The sequence below is a fragment of the Engystomops pustulosus genome, chromosome 10, assembly GCF_040894005.1.
Source record: "Engystomops pustulosus chromosome 10, aEngPut4.maternal, whole genome shotgun sequence".
Lineage (NCBI taxonomy): Eukaryota > Metazoa > Chordata > Amphibia > Anura > Leptodactylidae > Engystomops > Engystomops pustulosus.
In genome coordinates this window covers 11,795,682-11,812,088 of record NC_092420.1, presented here as the reverse complement: position 1 = coordinate 11,812,088, position 16,407 = coordinate 11,795,682, and the positions used below count along the sequence as shown (strand labels likewise).

At 45.2% G+C, this 16,407-nt stretch overlaps 3 protein-coding genes across 7 annotated transcripts in view; 1 reads left to right on the top strand and 2 right to left on the bottom strand.

Moving 5' to 3' along the window:
- LOC140103681 (uncharacterized) overlaps positions 1–16,407 on the bottom strand; it is a 147,039-nt gene that overhangs the window by 10,589 nt on the left and 120,043 nt on the right. The gene's annotated exons all lie outside the window — the stretch shown is intronic.
- Positions 2,032–11,540, bottom strand: CIDEC (cell death inducing DFFA like effector c). Of its 4 annotated transcripts, none has more exons than XM_072129237.1 (6): positions 11,390–11,540; positions 6,036–6,113; positions 4,702–4,843; positions 4,104–4,253; positions 3,583–3,770; positions 2,032–3,273 (listed from the first exon to the last, which is right to left on the bottom strand). In XM_072129237.1, exons 2-6 carry the CDS (start codon positions 6,086–6,088, stop codon positions 3,090–3,092), a joined length of 717 nt encoding a protein of 238 aa, XP_071985338.1. In that variant the 5' UTR covers positions 6,089–6,113; positions 11,390–11,540; the 3' UTR covers positions 2,032–3,089. The 4 variants fall into 4 exon arrangements, with proteins under 4 accessions (XP_071985338.1, XP_071985335.1, XP_071985337.1 ...); XM_072129234.1 differs by lacking the exon at positions 11,390–11,540 and adding an exon at positions 11,150–11,368; XM_072129236.1 differs by lacking the exon at positions 11,390–11,540 and adding an exon at positions 8,797–9,393.
- JAGN1 (jagunal homolog 1) lies at positions 11,511–15,411 on the top strand. 2 transcript variants are annotated; one of them, XM_072129238.1, is made up of 3 exons: positions 11,511–11,663; positions 13,943–14,046; positions 14,639–15,411. In XM_072129238.1, the coding sequence occupies exons 2-3, from the start codon at positions 13,958–13,960 to the stop codon at positions 15,099–15,101; spliced, it is 552 nt and encodes a 183-aa protein (XP_071985339.1). In that variant the 5' UTR covers positions 11,511–11,663; positions 13,943–13,957; the 3' UTR covers positions 15,102–15,411. The 2 variants fall into 2 exon arrangements, with proteins under 2 accessions (XP_071985339.1, XP_071985340.1); XM_072129239.1 differs by lacking the exon at positions 11,511–11,663 and adding an exon at positions 11,689–12,190.

Genomic DNA, 16,407 nt, shown 5'->3' with positions numbered 1-16,407 from the left:
AGATACACAGTATATACATGTATACTCATATATACAGATACACAGTATATACATGTATACTCATATATACAGATACACAGTATATACATGTATACTCATATATACAGATACACAGTATATACATGTATACTCATATATACAGATACACAGTATATACATGTATACTCATATATACAGATACACAGTATATACATGTATACTCATATATACAGATACACAGTATATACATGTATACTCATATATACAGATACACAGTATATACATGTATACTCATATATACAGATACACAGTATATACATGTATACTCATATATACAGATACACAGTATATACATGTATACTCATATATACAGATACACAGTATATACATGTATAAACAGATATACACACATATAAATACATATGTATATACTTACCTATGTTTTGGGGCTGTATTGCTGACCACCAGGCCGTGGCTTCAGGTGGGTGTTCTGGCGGGTAGGTGGGTGATCGGATGGGCGTTTGTTCGCCCACGGGAGGTGGGGTTGGGGGATTGGGATACACTCTGGGGTAGTCAGGCGGGTGCATGTTCTGCTGCATGCTGGCCGCGGGGGGCCTTTGCATGCTGGGCCGCGGGGGTGGGGAGGGGGGTGTAAGATTGGGGGGGGAGTCGGGCGGCAGCTTGTTCGGCCGCGCGGGGGGGGGGGGGTGTTTCGGGCGGGCGCTTGTTCAGGCACCGGGGTGGGGGGGTTTGTTAGTAGGACGACTGCTTGTTTTGCCGCGGGGGTGGGTTGTATAGTGGGCTGTAGAGTGGGGAGGTGGGGCATCCGTCCGCTCTGTCAGCGGCCGGCTCCAGCATGCAGTGGGATGGGCGGGAGGTCACCTGTGCCGGGGGGCGGTCACCTGTACCATGGGGAGGGCGGGCGTGCGGCTCACAGAGGGAGGGGGTGGGTTTACGAGTGGACACAGAGGTAGGGGCCCGGGGGCACAATATGGCAGACAACGACACTACAGGGACACACGGAGTCCGTGCATCCCCGGGCCCCTTTAACCTCACGGGCCCCGTAGCAACCGCTACGGCTGCTACGGTGGTTGTTACGCCACTGTATTAGATGCAGCCCCCCTCACCAAAAATGATTCCTTATACAAAGCATTTTTTGTCCTCCCCCATGCATCCCTGGGCCCCGGCACTTGCCCAGCAATGCCCATTGCTGGCGCTGGCCCTGGCGTCATGTTACAGACCCATTAAAGGTACGTTAGGTTGATTAGTTATGGTTTTTCATAGCAACTCATGGGTTCCGGGAGGCACAGTTAGAGTTGTCCACACAACATCCAGTATGGCACAACACTTGCCCACAATCCTAATCAGTACTGTTATTCTGCCCCTAACCTGGTCCATTATGGGATATCGGGCCAGAAGCCAGCCTAAGTAGCGTAGATATAACAGAGACACAGACGTGAGAATCTGTGGATTGAGATAGAATAACAACCCAGGTTAATTTACATATTTAATTGCCATCTATCACCAGATCAGGGATTGTAAACCAAGCACACTGACATACTGGTATGTGCCCACTGTTCTTTTAGCTTCTTAGGCCCTAGTTTTATAAAAGAAAAGGGCTTTAAAAATTATACAAATGAGCCTGAGGGGCTCCAGGCTCCATTAACTCCTATGGCGCTCACCAGTATGTCGGTGTGCTTGGTTTACAATCCATGATCTGGTGATAGATGACCTTTAAGGCAATTAAGGTTTAGGGTTTTTTTTCACATTAGTGATTTTTCACTGAACCCAGTTTAGATTATGGACACATACAGATTGTTTTTCTCTTCTTGTTAATTTTTCTCTGATGCCTTACTGACCCATTCTTTTCAATGGGCTTTTTCACACTGAGAACCTGTACTTTTTGTGTTCACATCAGTGGAAAAAACAGGCCTATACTGAGCCCTAGCGTGAGATAAATCCTCCCCTACATGTACAGTAGACAGAGTACAAGTTACAAGTGAAATACAAGAAGTATCAGCAGCCAATGAAAGTCAACACACACACCACAAAAACAATAAAATAACACGTTTTAATGAACAAATTCTGATATTTTTTATATATAAATAGACATTATAAAGTTAAATATTAATATTTTATAACCAAAGCCAGCACCGGTAACAGTCAGTATTACGAGGACTGATTATGGATTCTCTATGTAAGTACATTTAGTATATAAAGTGCCAGGATTATAGCTTAAAATGGTATTTAATACCCCTCCACCCCTCAATGTCCCATCTGATGAAAAAAAAAAAAAAAAAATCCAAGTAATATTAATAAAAAAAAATCTGATTACTAAGGCATGAATGGACAGAGCCTACATACGCCCTCTAACTGGGATGTCAGGCAGTATATCCCTATAAGAGATGTAGATTAGTATAGTGCCATATAGTATAGATAGGGAATGGCCTCCTCTCGGTCTGCATCAGTCATTAATCTGATTTTCAAAAACAAACTCCCAAACACGGTGCAGCCATAACATGTTGTCCGCATAATTCATGACATATTTATGTACAGTCATGTACTGTCAGTCACTCAATATTCATTTTGTAATGAATTACCAGCACAAAGTGGTAATCGGATGTGTCCGGCCGCCTCCTGGCTGCACCGTGTATTGGAATCTAAACTGAGAAGTGCTGTATAATTTTTAGCCGTCTCCACGAGGTCACTTGTGGGGCCCTAAGTGAACTTAATTCTTTAATGGACGGCTCTAGGCCTGTATAGTTTTAGGGTTTTGACTAGGATTTTGGCGCATTTCCACACTACTACAAGAGAGGTCCATCAAGTCACTGAAAATAAGTAGCACCCACCCCATCTAGCTGTGGTGTCAGCAGGCGGCCATAACTGGGTTACCCCACATTATTGCAGCCTTTACTGCCCCCCTACACAACCTGGGTTACCCCCACCCACAATTTGTTGAATGTACTTGGTGACACTTTGCACTATACAATACACTGCTGTGCTCTGTTCCTGTGGAAGGGGCATATATCTAGAATATCAGACATGGAGTGAAGAGACGGGGGGTCCTTGGGTCAGCATCGCCTAGGCATGCCCTAGATCATAGCGGTGTGTTACAGCAGCATCCTGCGCGGGTAGAAGGGGATGAGGTCTCTGAGCGCAGGGGAGGGCTTTCCTTCTTCTTCTTGGGGTACAGTCTTAGTTTCGGGCTCCAGAAGCTGCTGCATGTAACATGAGGTGCCCAGGAGAACGTGCCCGGTAGCCTGCATGGTGAGCAGTGTCCAGCGTAGCGCCTCCCTGTGATGGAAGAAGAAGAAAAATTCAATTTAAGTCCTAAATTCGTTATGTCTGCACCTGGGAAAGCTGGGTGGGTTGCCGTTATAGCTTTCATGGTCATTCAACTTTCCTAGAGTCTTACCTACCAAGTTACCTCCCAAATGTCCTAGATACAGTGAGACGGTCCTGGATTTCAGGTCTTGTCCCACTGTTCAGTCTGGGAAAGCTGAGTGACAAGCTTCATGGAATCTTTTTGGGTTGTCATGTCCCCCCCCCCCCCCCCCCCACATGAGCAGGGGACACCCTACACACCAAGGTTCGGATACTCACTTCATCACCCTCTTGGCGCTGTAGCACTTCAGGTTATAGGACAAGGAGTAGGTCCCGTATAGGGTGGCCTTGACGTTCAGACACCCAATGAAATCCTGAGGGTTATTCTTATACAGGTCGAAGCTGATCTGGGCCACGTCTATCTTCCGCTGAGGCTTTTTGGAGAGGGAGATATGGTAGCCAGCGTTCTGTAGAAGAAGACGATCAATGTTAAATAGAGAAACCTTTCTATTAGTCATAGAAGTCTATTCCTTTACACAGCTGAAGGTCTTGTTACAGTGTATCACTGGTACTGAATGGATTTATAAACAAGTGTCTATTCACTGCTGGCCAGCGGAGGTTTTAAAGATGAATCCTCAGAGCTACACAGCAAGTCAACCATTTAGGATGTTTCGGTCTTATCTAGTTGTAGACAATACAGGATGCACATGGACAGCAGGGTCACCTTCAGATCAGCTGCTGGGATATTCATGCAGCAGAGCCCATTAGTTGTCTCTGTAAGTAGCCCCAGCAGGACTCACCTGACCCGACTTCCACTTCTGTCCTTTTGCCAGAGCCATGAACACCACCCCATTGTCCAATGACTGGAAAAAGTCTTCAGTGTCCACCCCAGTGCCATCCTCCTCCAGAACCAGTGTGATGGCTTCATCCATGAGCAGGGCATCCTGGGTCTAGGAGATAGGAAGAGCCATGTTTATGGTGAGTAAAGACCCAAATATTAAAGGGTCTCATCCTCCTCAGCATTCGAGGAAATGGTTATAGCAGGCTTGGTTGTAAATATGGGCATTTGTGTAAGTAGTTTCAACAGGACTGAAAAATGTTCAGAGATTTGAGGTTCTCCAAGTGCATTTTGGGTGAACGCTCACACTACTGTGCTCTTCGCACTGTGCATCGAAAGGCTTCACAGCACTGCCTCTTTGCTGTAGCAGGCTTCTGGTTGAGTACTAAAGCAGTCACTTGAGAAAATGGGTTTGGTACATTGTAATGCAGAGAGCTAAGAGCACAGCAGTGTGAGGACGACTCCCGGTGAACTTACAAAGGTTACTATCCTAAAAGGGATTGTCAGAGCTGGAATTGCCAATGACCCCAATAATAATCACGGGTGACCTCTGACCTTACCTTATTGAGCAGATCCTCCAGACTGTCCGCCACAATGCCCTTCCGGACGCTTCGGTCAAAATTGCAAACTCTGAAGGGTCTTGGTTTGGATGCCGGACGGGAAAGGAATTGTTGAGTCATTGTAGCGCTAACCGAGACGCACCTGTAATAACCAGAACAGGTATAATATACGGTACACAGGTCTCATGCAGAATCTGTGCTGTGATAATGGCCGCCATATGCACCGAGCGATCAGCCAGCAACATATTTCATCATTAGCTGTGACCTTTGTGCAGCTGCCTGTACACAGGACTCGACTTTTGGACGGGAGGAAAAATTTCCAAATACAATAATGTCTGATAATATATGGGCAAAGGTGACTGAGACACGAAGGGAACAGACAACCGAAATCTGCCTGTGTTCACAATTATCTTAAAGGCCATCTATACCCAGGATGAAAGACTGTATGCAAATGAGCCCAAGGGGCTCCAGGCTTCATTAACACCCGTGGAGCCTGAAGCCCCTCAGGCTCATTTGCATACAGTCCATCATTCTGGCAGTAGATGCTCTTTAAAGGGACGTTTGGTGATAGATGTGACATCACACTTATCTTGAGTCGATAGATATAACATGACACTTAAAAAAGCTATCAGCATATGTCCCTTAAAGATAAGTGTGATGATAGATATGACATCAAATTTAAATCAAAGTACATATGTGTACAAATATAACATCACGGGAACACATGATAGGACACAGCTTTCTAAGGGATTAACACCAATATACAGGATATAAATTTCAGTAATTGTCCTAGAGGACACCCGACTTACAGACGACCCCTAGTTAAAGACGGACCCCTCTGCCCACTGACCTGTGGTGAAGCTCCCTGGATGCTTTACTTTAGTCCCAGAATACAATGATCAGCTGTAAAGTGTCTGTAATGAAGCTTTATTGATACACCCCCCCACACACACACACACAATCAACTAGTCCTAGGGGTACAGCTAGACGCGCCCTTTAAAAAAGCACTGTTAAGGAAAAAAAATGAAGGTTGCCATTGTCAGCTATAGTAGGTGAAATCACTCCTGAAAATTATAGGGAAGGGGCCAAAAGTATAAACAGCGATCATAATAAGACTATAATAATAAGTCTTTATATAGCGCACACAGATGACGCAGCGCTGCACAGAGATTACCAAATCAGTCCCTGTCCCCATGGCGCTCACAATCTAATCAACCTACCAGTATGTTTTTGGAGTGTGGGTGGAAACCGGAGGACCCTGAGGAAACCCGTGCAAACAGGGAGAGAACATACAAACTCTTTGCTATTATAATATTTAACATAACGTTTCTTACTTGGAGAGAGACTTAGGAGAGAGAAGACTCAGCGACTTCATGGCATAGTCCATCTTAGTCAGAATAATTTCCTCCGATCTGGAAGAGAAAGAGAATATTGGGAGGTGGTTGCTATCCAGGACGACTCACAGAAACGATGGTGGATTTTTCAATTCAAATTAATAAAAAGTTTTTTTTTTTAAAAATAAAAATTTTATAGTAACGGTGTCGGCCCATACTCACTGATTGGCCATTTTATCAGAAGTCTCAGTCTTGTAGAGTCCAGATAAAGTCTGACCTGTGGTGAGGAGCCGCTTCCCTTATATCCCGTATTGTGTACCTTGTCCCATCTAATCACAGGTGATGTCACCAAATTCAGGGTCACCGTGTCAGTCATGGGTACAAGGTCCTCTCTGGTGGACGGGTACAGACGGAGGGACAAAGTGCAGCTTAATTACTGTTCATAAGTCCCCACAATATCTGGTTAACCATTAATGATGGTCCAGCTTTCCACAGATCCTGAGTGTCATGTAATTCTGAGTGTCAGTCTTAGCTGCGGTTCTGGTATTCTATTCTATAGTTTAGACTAGGTCTTGAAACGTAATTTAAGTGCATCAGGGAGGATTACTCCAGAACACAGATGAGTTAATACCTAAACATTCCGGAACTAGCAACATGTTTTCCATTATTAAATAAGTGACGCCGAACGCAAATATGTAGTTGTTTCAAAATGCTATTCAATCGCAACGTATGGCATAGCCTTACTCTCTCTATAGATCTTGAAAGACTCATACATCTGAATAGTTACATTCCTTCCCTTGCGCCCTCTTTGTTAATGTTCAGTCCACACTGCAGTTCTAGCCTTCTATTGATGAACCAGGAGGATTGGGATGAACAATTCCTCTTATGGTTTGTCCAAGTGTAAAAACTCAAGGATAATTACCACCATCCACATCGCATTCGTAAAAACTATTGTAAATCAGGACAACGCAACCCTGGCCTACAGCACAGCTCTCAATAGCAAAGATTCTTCTATATTTAACATGAAATTAGTTAATTACGGTATTATTATACGGTGACATTGCTAAATTATTAGACGTAAGCAATGAAGGTTAATGAACAGCTGGAAAGTGGGTCAGGAAGACGGCACTAGGTCATGTCCACCCCCACCGCTCCTTGTTGCTAGCCCCCTAGGCAAACAGATGGCGCCGTCTCTTGTTTATAGTAATGGAAGGTTGTCATGGTTACAGATCAGTCATAAATCTGCCAAAACACGTGTGTCTGTCTCTGGCCACCAAAATTCTGACAGGGATTGGCCCTGACCCATTAGGTTTTTGGTAAAATGGTCTAGATCTAGACAGTGTGGCCACCATGTACGCTTCTGTATGCCCTATGTTTATATTACTGCAAAACAAGATGGCCGCCAGTTTATGGTGTTGGACTGAGGCGCCAGTGGGTGGTAATTTAGGCAACTGTATATATTTCTTATGTAATGATGAGTAGTGAGGGAACGTCAAAAAAGATGTATTAAAATGGATAAAAAGAAAAACAGGAGCAGTTGCCCAAAACAACCAATCAGAATCCAGCTCCCATTTTCCACAGGTTATATTGAGAACGAAAGCTGTAATCGGATTGGTTGCTTTTCCCCTTCATACGTTTTGACTAGAATTTATCAAAATTCAACCACGTGGGGCATTTTAAAGAAAAATCTACCTCACAGTCTCCCTGATGGATGTTTGACAGAGTTACTATTCACCTATGTGAAAAAAAAATTTCCACATAATAACATGGCACTAGTCGTAAATAACTCATGTCCTCCAGGGGCCAAAAAAGTTCACTTTGCACTTCAGCCGTTACTGTCTGTATGTAAACAAACCGTCCGGGTCATCCAGAGCCAGAGGCACCATACGAACTGTAAAGCAAAGCCCCTCCACCTTCTCAATTATCTGCATTATACTGGCCAAAACTGGAGATAATTGTTACCATACTCACCGCAGGTTAGTCGCCATAAACTCACTGACCCCCTGTAATATACAGACTCTGTAAAATCTACCATTTCTATAAATGTCACCCACAGATCTGACCTTTCAATAAGCAAGTCGTGTCAATTCCTGAGCGGAATAACACTAACATGTTAGACCACGTTCACACGTGGCCTTATCATTGCAGTTTTGAAATGTGTGCAGGGGAACCAGCTACTGAATTTCCCTGACAGAAATTTAGCATCATGTTCATCCAGACAAGCGTCTAGGGGTACAAATATGTGAAACCCGCCATTTTGTTGTGTCCGGGGCAAGTGTCTTGTGCCATCCCTTCCCGCACGCAACATTGGACGCTAGGATACAGAGCCCACCACAAAGCCAAGGGATACGAGTCGTGTGAACCAGGGCAAAACATTGCACAGGACTGTGGTTAATTAACTGATATTAATTGACCCCCGCATCACTTGTAAGGACCCTATATCGGGCAAAATATTTTTTTAAAAATCCTCATGTATAAGTTATCTGTGATGGATTTTCCTTCAAATCCACTCCAAATTCTGCAACTTGCAAAATTTGCAATTTGTCAACACAATGAACGCGGATTTGGTGCGGATTCTGCTATACAATTTTACGTTGCAAATGTCCTATACGTTGCAAAGGGTGAATTCAGCTGTGCAACTCCATAGCAAAAATACACATCAGTCATACAGTATGTAGCGCATCCGATACCCTATATACAGCAATGTATGTAGTGCCGTATAGCAGTAACACAGCTGTCACTATACGATGAGGCTACTCACGTTTCCTGTGGATGTCGCTGCTCCTCACTGTCCCCAGCGCTGCCACATAATGATGTTTTCGGAGGATTTGGTGTAAGATGAGCGCCGCACTCCCCCTTACCCAGCCTGCTCTACTGTAAGGAGTGACCTGAGGTCATTGCAGCACAATTCCCTCTCCCAGCAGTGGAAATAAATAGGAGCAGGGGTCATTAGTGGTCCTGCACATTCCAGGGTTTATGGACAGCTGCTCCCTCCACCTCCCAGGCTGTGTTTCATCGCCGTCCCAATAGCCTGATATCAGAACTAACGATTGCGAGAGGAAGCGACACACTGTATATAGGGGAAAGGTGGCGATCGCAATAAATAACAATATGGGTGCAGCTCGTGACTACTACAACGACTCATCATGTCTGGTGCAACGCGGTCAGGTGATGCAGGTGGTGAGGGAGCATCCTAGGAACCAGCTGCTGTCTATGTGAGAACTTAAATGGGTTGTCCATGACTTAACCCCTTGTTAGAGCCATGCACAATTCAGTTAGAGACGGCGCGTACAGTCACACATGGCGCTTATACTACGTTCACAAGAAAGCGCAATATTAACTCAATGAGGGAGATTTATCAGTTTTTCTACGCCAGTTTCTGGTGTAGAAGCACTTATATAATCGGCATTTCTTGCACATTGCCAGAAACTGATTACTCTTGCGACTACGCCACCTCCATGCCTTGTGGGAATGGAGGGGATGCAACCCGCAACGGAGTTGGCCAGCACGGGGCTAAGGGTGAAGACACACGTGGCGTTTTTGGGCCGTTTTTAGTTAGTGCGTCTCACATTGTAAAAAACGCATGCTTTTTTTGAAAACGCATGCGTTTTTGTCCGTTTTTAATTGCGCAAATTCGGAAAAACTGACAAAAACGCATGCGTTTTAAAAAAACGGTTCCTTTTTTAACACATGCGTTTTTTACAATCTGAAAACGCACTAACTAAAAACTGCCCAAAAACGGCGTTAAATTAACGCAAAACACCGGCGGCTCGTTCCCGATCGCAGGCGTTTCCATAGAAACGCCGATGCGATCAGCCCGAGGCCCGCCCCGGTGGGTGCGACTTTGTCTGCGTTTGCAAGTGCAGACAAAGCGCCACGTGTGGCGCCGGCCTAAGGGTGAAGACACACGTGCCGTTTTTAGGTTGTTTTTATTTAGTGCGTTTTCAGATCGTAAAAACCGCATGCGTTTTTGACCAGTTTGAATTAAGATAATTGGTCAAACCTGTCAAAAACGCATGCGTTTTCAAAAACCGCATGCGTTTTTGAACACATGCGTTTTTTTACGATCTGAAAACGCGCTAACTAAAAACGGCCCAAAAACGGTCTAAAAACGCCACGTGTGTCTTCACCCTGAGGGCGCGTTCACACGTTGCGTTTTGACCTGCGTTTTCATTGCGTTTGAAACGCATATACAACAGCTGAGGAGAGGTGATTTGCCTAATTTCATCACTGTTAACGCATGCGTTAACAAAACGCATCGTAAACGCGATGTTAACGCATGCGTTAACAAAGCGTTAACGCATGCGTTTTGTTAACGCATGCGTTAACATTGCGTTTACAAACGTAAACGGTAATGTAATTAGGCAAATTACCTCACATCAGCTGTTGTATATGCGTTCCAAACGCAATGAAAACGCAACCAAAACGCAACGTGTGAACGCGCCCTTAGGGTGCCGTCACACGATTGCACTTTGACTCAGTTTTGAAATGGGAGCAAAGCACTCGGAAACAGGCCACAGCCGATCACGTATATGCATTTCTATGCAAACATGTGATCGGCAACCAACCGTCAGTGTCTTGTATTGCCTAAATGCAAGACACCAGGGGCTGGTTACCGATTGCATGCATTCCCATAGAAACGCAATAGTGTGACAGCATCCTGAGAATTCAGTTAGAATGCGGTCACAATAGTATTGTGTTTCCTAACGCAACGTTATCACACATACAATTGGTAACCTGACCATGGTGTCTTGTATTGTTTACCGTATATGCGTTTTTAAACACATCCAAGACGCAAGTGGGAGGAGTTTGGCCAAAAACGCATATGCATTTAAAATCCCTCCCATTTGTGCTTTGGAAGCGCTTAAAAACGTAGAAAAAAAAACCCACGTTGAAATGTGCCCTTAGGGTGATGCCACACATGGCGTTTTGAACCCGTTTTTGGTCAGTTTTTAAGCATCTGTTTTTGACCATTTTTAATTAAGATAATTGGTAAAACCTGTGAAAACCGGATGCGTTTTCAAAAAACGCATGCGTTTTTTAACGGACTGCTTCAAAACGCCATCACCCTTAGACTTTACAGCAAGCACCTACAGTGTATAGAACTATATTACCTGGCCTTTGAGGGCCACAGATTGGGGGGAAGGTCTGGTTGACTAAAAAAAAGTTGTGACTTGAGTAACATTTCAGCCAAAAATTCTAAGTGGGTGGAGATAATTGTATTTCCATTAAAATGGTTATTCTGGGCCACAGATTGTGGGCTTTCCCTGTAGGGCTTGTTGCAGGGCTAAACAATTCATCTGCAAGTATTGACAGATATGGAATCCGACTATAAAGTTTTAGCCAACAATAACCTGCAAGTTGTAGAAGCTCTAGTTGTGGAACTAAAAATATCAGCGTGCCCTCCCGAGGACAGAGCTCTTCCCTGTACAATTCCTCTTCGCAGCTATTACATATTAATGCAAACGTGAGCTAATTCCACTGCAAGACCTCAGCCCCTACAGAGAGCACCAAGATGTCGCCAAAGCGCCTCTGACTTCCGGGTGTACCAATATGGCGCCGCGCAGGGACCGGAAGTGGTCATCGTGCAGCGCTGACTGAGCCATTATATCGGGAAGAGGGTTCCTGGTGAGTCTGTACCTGCATGGAGACGAGTCTTCTGCAGGGAAATGTGATGGGGTTTGTTGTATGGGTGGTAGGAGGCTGCAGAGGGGCTGTATAACACGACTGGATTGGCTGTGGAGCTCCCCTGTAATACCGGCTTCTCAGCCATGGAGGACACATCATGTGCAGCTGCTGTGCGGTGTCCTGGGGCTCTGTATCTTCATGCATGATGTATAAATGTGTAGATGTAGCAGAGCTGACAGGGCTATTCCAAGTGTTTCCTGTGTGTCCTTACATAGGACTGCAGGAAAGGCTTCTACATATGGGAGCCATCGCTGCTCCGCCCTGGAGACCTCCGAAAACTGCGGATTATGCAAGAGGGATCCATGAGCACCCGGACATTACCCCTGGATCACCGCCTGTGTGATACACGGAGGACTGGAGGCCGCAGGGCCAGTCACTGCCTCCTGGGGCTAATGTGTCATATATAGGGGTCCTCATCCTCGCTGCCGTGGCCGAAATCTGCTGCAGAACTAAATAATGCACCCTGGGTAAATTTCTGCTGCAGATTTTTATTTCTTTTTTTTCCACTGCCATGGACGGTCCATGAATTACTAACTGACTACACTACTGGGGACGGGACTCCTTGCATCATGGTGACATATAGATGATGCATGAAGTCCCTTCTGCCTTACTGAACAGCAAGGCTGCACTATAATAATGACTACAGTGGGGAAGAAAGCCCAGTCGCATAGACATTTTCTATAGAAACGGGTGTGATCGGTAACTAGAAGCCATTGTCTTCCATTAAAACAATGCATGACACCAGGTTCTGGTGACCAATCACCTGTGTTTCAATAGAAGCGCGTATATGCGATCGGGACAATGCCCGCCCCCGTTCGCTAGCGGTATGTGTGACCGTACCTGAAAGAAACCTACCATCAGGAATTTACTTATTAGGGTAGATCTAATGATAGGCATACTCCATGCCCCATGTCCATGTCCCACCTCCTTCCACTCTTGTACGACAGCTTGTGCGCCGCTTCTTGGACCTCTGCTCATGCACAGCAGCTCCTGCTCAGTACCGCGTCAGAACGCACGCACGTTTTCATGATCTGTGGGGGTTTCATCACTGAGACTCCCACCAATCTGCAATTTAGGCCCAATCCTGTTAGTTATCCAGTGGATTTATGGGAAAAAAGTGCGATAGTGTTGTCCCTTTTAAGAATTTATATTCACATGCAGCTTATTGTTTTGCATGTTTGATCCACAGTTTAGGCAAACTCCTTGGTTGTGAGCGGTGTGTGAGGAGAGAGATTGTTTGGTGCAGTACCAACCCCCCTCCATGATACAGCAACTACTACTTATAAGGGGATGGGTGTTATTAGATTGGTCCTTAAATACAGTTTCCTAGAAAATGTCAGTAATCATTCACCAGGGATGTGTGTGATCACCGGAGGGAGAAGCCGTCTGTTGTAATATGTATTCATGAGCACAGGGATTCAGAATATAACCTCTAGTGATATTGCATTAATTAAAGGGATTGTCTGGGGGTTAAAAAACATGGCTGCTTTCTTCCAAAAACAGCGCCACTACTGACTATGGTTTGTGCATTTATTGCAGCTTGGCTCCATAGAGATGGATAGTGCTGCAGTACCGTGCACAACCTATGGTCAGGTTATAGGGCACCACGGTGGTGTAGTGGTTAGCATTGCAGTGCTGTGTACCTGACCCCATGGTCAACATCTGCAAAGCGTTTGTATGTTCTCTCTGTGTTTGCGTGGGTGTCCTCCGGTTTCCTCCCACACTACAAAACATACTGGTAGGTTTATTAGATTGTGAGCACCATTGGGGTCAGGGACTGATTTGGCAAACTCTGTGCAGCGCTGCGTAATCTGTGTGCGCTATATAAATAAATAATAATTATTAGTGTCGGGTGTGGCCTTCTTCATGGAGAAAAGCAGCCAGGAGTTGAGATGTGATACTGGTTTAGTGACAAGGACACTTTCCCTATAAGACCCTTGCATGCTTGTTGTCACATGTGAATGCACCATGTGGCAGCACAATTCCCTCAACCTTACTGCGTTATCTGCGCTCTCCTCTCTAATAGAAGCTGTTGTGCCGTTGTATTCTGCAGGGGATGTCTGTGTGAAGTTGGGGACAATTGGAGACATATTACGTTCCCATAGATATCTATCTCCATAAACTCTGAGGCAGATGGAATACCGCCATATGTATAAACCCTGAGACTAACTCTCTCCTCTTATCAGTCTGTATGATTATTAACTGTATGTCATCCCCAGGTGTGAATATAGACTATGGCTTCCCGTGCAGGTCCTCGGGCAACCGGGACAGATGGCAGTGACTATCAACATCGGGAGAGAGTGGCCAATCATTATCAAATGAGGTAAATCTGTCCGTCTCTTTGTGTATCATATCAATTCTCTAATTTCCAATCTCTAGCTTTCCCATGAGCTGAACTCTGCCCCAATGAATGCATTCCAAACATAAGTCACCCCAGGGCCACTAGTTTTGTGCATTACATTTCTCACTAGAGATCAGCATTGGTAACCGATACAGAGCTCCAAACCCTCTGCATCTCGCTGCACTTGTCATGTAATATATGTAGTCACCACTAGGGGGTGCTCACTGCATGTGAATTTACACAACTTGTACTGCGTTCAATAGTAAATCTGTATGCAGCGCCCTCCGTTTGCACTCTAGAGACCAGCCCTGACCTCCTCTTTCTTGCACAGCTATAGTTCGTTACAATGTATCGCTTTGGGGAAGTACAAGCACAGCACAAATCTCTCCAAACTTCCCTGAAACACTGTAATAAACTGCAGAGTCAGTTTATGAATTGTTTTATACTCTTTGCCAAAAGTTGGGATACTACACAGAAACTCATAAATCTGCATAGGAGCTGTATACATAATGCAGTAGTATTTTAATTTTTTTAAAAAACCAAACTTAAAACTTATTTTTTTTGTTTGTTTCAGTGTGTCACTAAAGAACGAAATCAAGAAACTGATCTACGCCCACATCGTCATCTGGGTGTTGTTGGCGGCTCAGGCCGTGGTGGCGCACATGAAACTGGTCCCTCATGATTTGGTAGCCATGCCGTACCAGTGGGAGTACCCCTACCTTCTGAGCATCGTCCCCTCTCTCTTTGGATTGTTCTCCTTCCCTCGTAATAACATCAGCTACCTGGTGATCTCCATGATCAGCACCGGCCTCTTCTCCATCGCCCCCTTGATCTACGGCAGCATGGAGATGTTCCCCATGGCGCAGCAGCTGTACCGCCACGGCAAGGCGTACCGCTTCATCTTTGGCTTCTCGGCGGTGTCCGTCATGTATCTGGTGATGGTAGTAGCTGTGCAGGTTCACGCGTGGCAAATCTACTACAGCAAGAAACTTCTGGACTCGTGGTTCACCAGTACTCAGGAAAAGAAGAAAAAGTGATCAGAGGGCGCAGAGGGGAAGGACTAGAGAAACGTCAAAGTTATCAGAGGGTGGACAGGAAGAAGAGAAGGACATGAGGTGCATGATGTGATATATAATGAGAATGGTCCATGCTAAGGGGAACACGACACAGGAGGGGCACAGCCCCCCAACACAAGGCCTTGCTTTATTTGGGGCGCATTTTACTTTTGCAAAACTTTTAAGGCTTTAAATGCTGTAAGGGAAATTTCTGTCTCCATCGTCTGTGCTTCCATGTGTGTTTTTAAAGATCATCATGTGAAAATAAATGAATATCTTGTATGAAAGTGAATTCAGAAACTTGCACTTCTCCTTTAAGATGGTTGTTGGGACTCCCAGAGGTTATGAGACTTGGGAATAAGGTGTAAATGGAGGGCTAGCACACTCACTGCTATGGGACTGATGGAGATTGCAAAGTACGGTGCTATATCAGTCAGTGCCCTAGTGGTCACACACGTGTACTACTCCATTCACACTCTGTCTTAGGAACCCCTGGTCCCTAAGACCGAGTGATTATTTATATATATATATATATATATATATACACTCACCGGCCACTTTATTAGCTACACCTGTCCAACTGCTCGTTAACACTTAATTTCTAAGCAGTCAATCACATGGCGGCAACTCAGTGCATTTAGGCATGTAGACATGGTCAAGACAATCTCCTGCAGTTCTCCCGAGCATCAGTATGGGGAAGAAAGGTGATTTGAGGCCTTTGAACGTGGCATGGTTGTTGGTGCCAGAAGGGCTGGTCTGAGTATTTCAGAAACTGCTGATCTACTGGGATTTTCACCTACAACCATCTCTAGGGTTTACAGAGAATGGTCCGAAAAAGAAAAAACATCCAGTGAGCGGCAGTTCTGTGGGCGGAAATGCCTTGTTGATGCCAGAGGTCAGAGGAGAATGGGCAGACTGGTTCGAGCTGATAGAAAGGCAACAGTGACTCAAATCGCCACCCGTTACAACCAAGGTAGGCAGAAGAGCATCTCTGAACGCACAGTACGTCCAATTTGAGGCAGATGGGCTACAGCAGCAGAAGACCACACCGGGTGCCACTCCTTTCAGCTAAGAACAGGAAACTGAGGCTACAATTTGCACAAGCTCATCGAAATTGGACAGTAGAAGATTGGAAAAACGTTGCCTGGTCTGATGAGTCTCGATTTCTGCTGCAACATTCGGATGGTAGGGTCAGAATTTGGCGTCAACAACATGAAAGCATGGATCCATCCTGCCTTGTATCAGCGGGTCAGGCTGGTGGTGCTGGTGTCATGGATCCATCCTGCCT

Excerpts from the sequence above, each read along its gene's own strand:
- CIDEC (XM_072129234.1), bottom strand. The coding sequence starts at position 11,220 with ATGTTACTCAAGTCACAACTTTTTTTTAGTCAACCAGACCTTCCCCCC. Across the intron at positions 6,114-11,149 it reads CTGTGGCCCTCAAAGGCCAG|ATCGGAGGAAATTATTCTGA; the intron begins GTAATATAGTTC and ends TTTCTCTTCCAG. Across the intron at positions 4,254-4,701 it reads TGGAGGATCTGCTCAATAAG|ACCCAGGATGCCCTGCTCAT; the intron begins GTAAGGTCAGAG and ends CCTATCTCCTAG.
- JAGN1 (XM_072129238.1), top strand. The coding sequence starts at position 13,958 with ATGGCTTCCCGTGCAGGTCCTCGGGCAACCGGGACAGATGGCAGTGAC. Across the intron at positions 14,047-14,638 it reads GCCAATCATTATCAAATGAG|TGTGTCACTAAAGAACGAAA; the intron begins GTAAATCTGTCC and ends TGTTTGTTTCAG.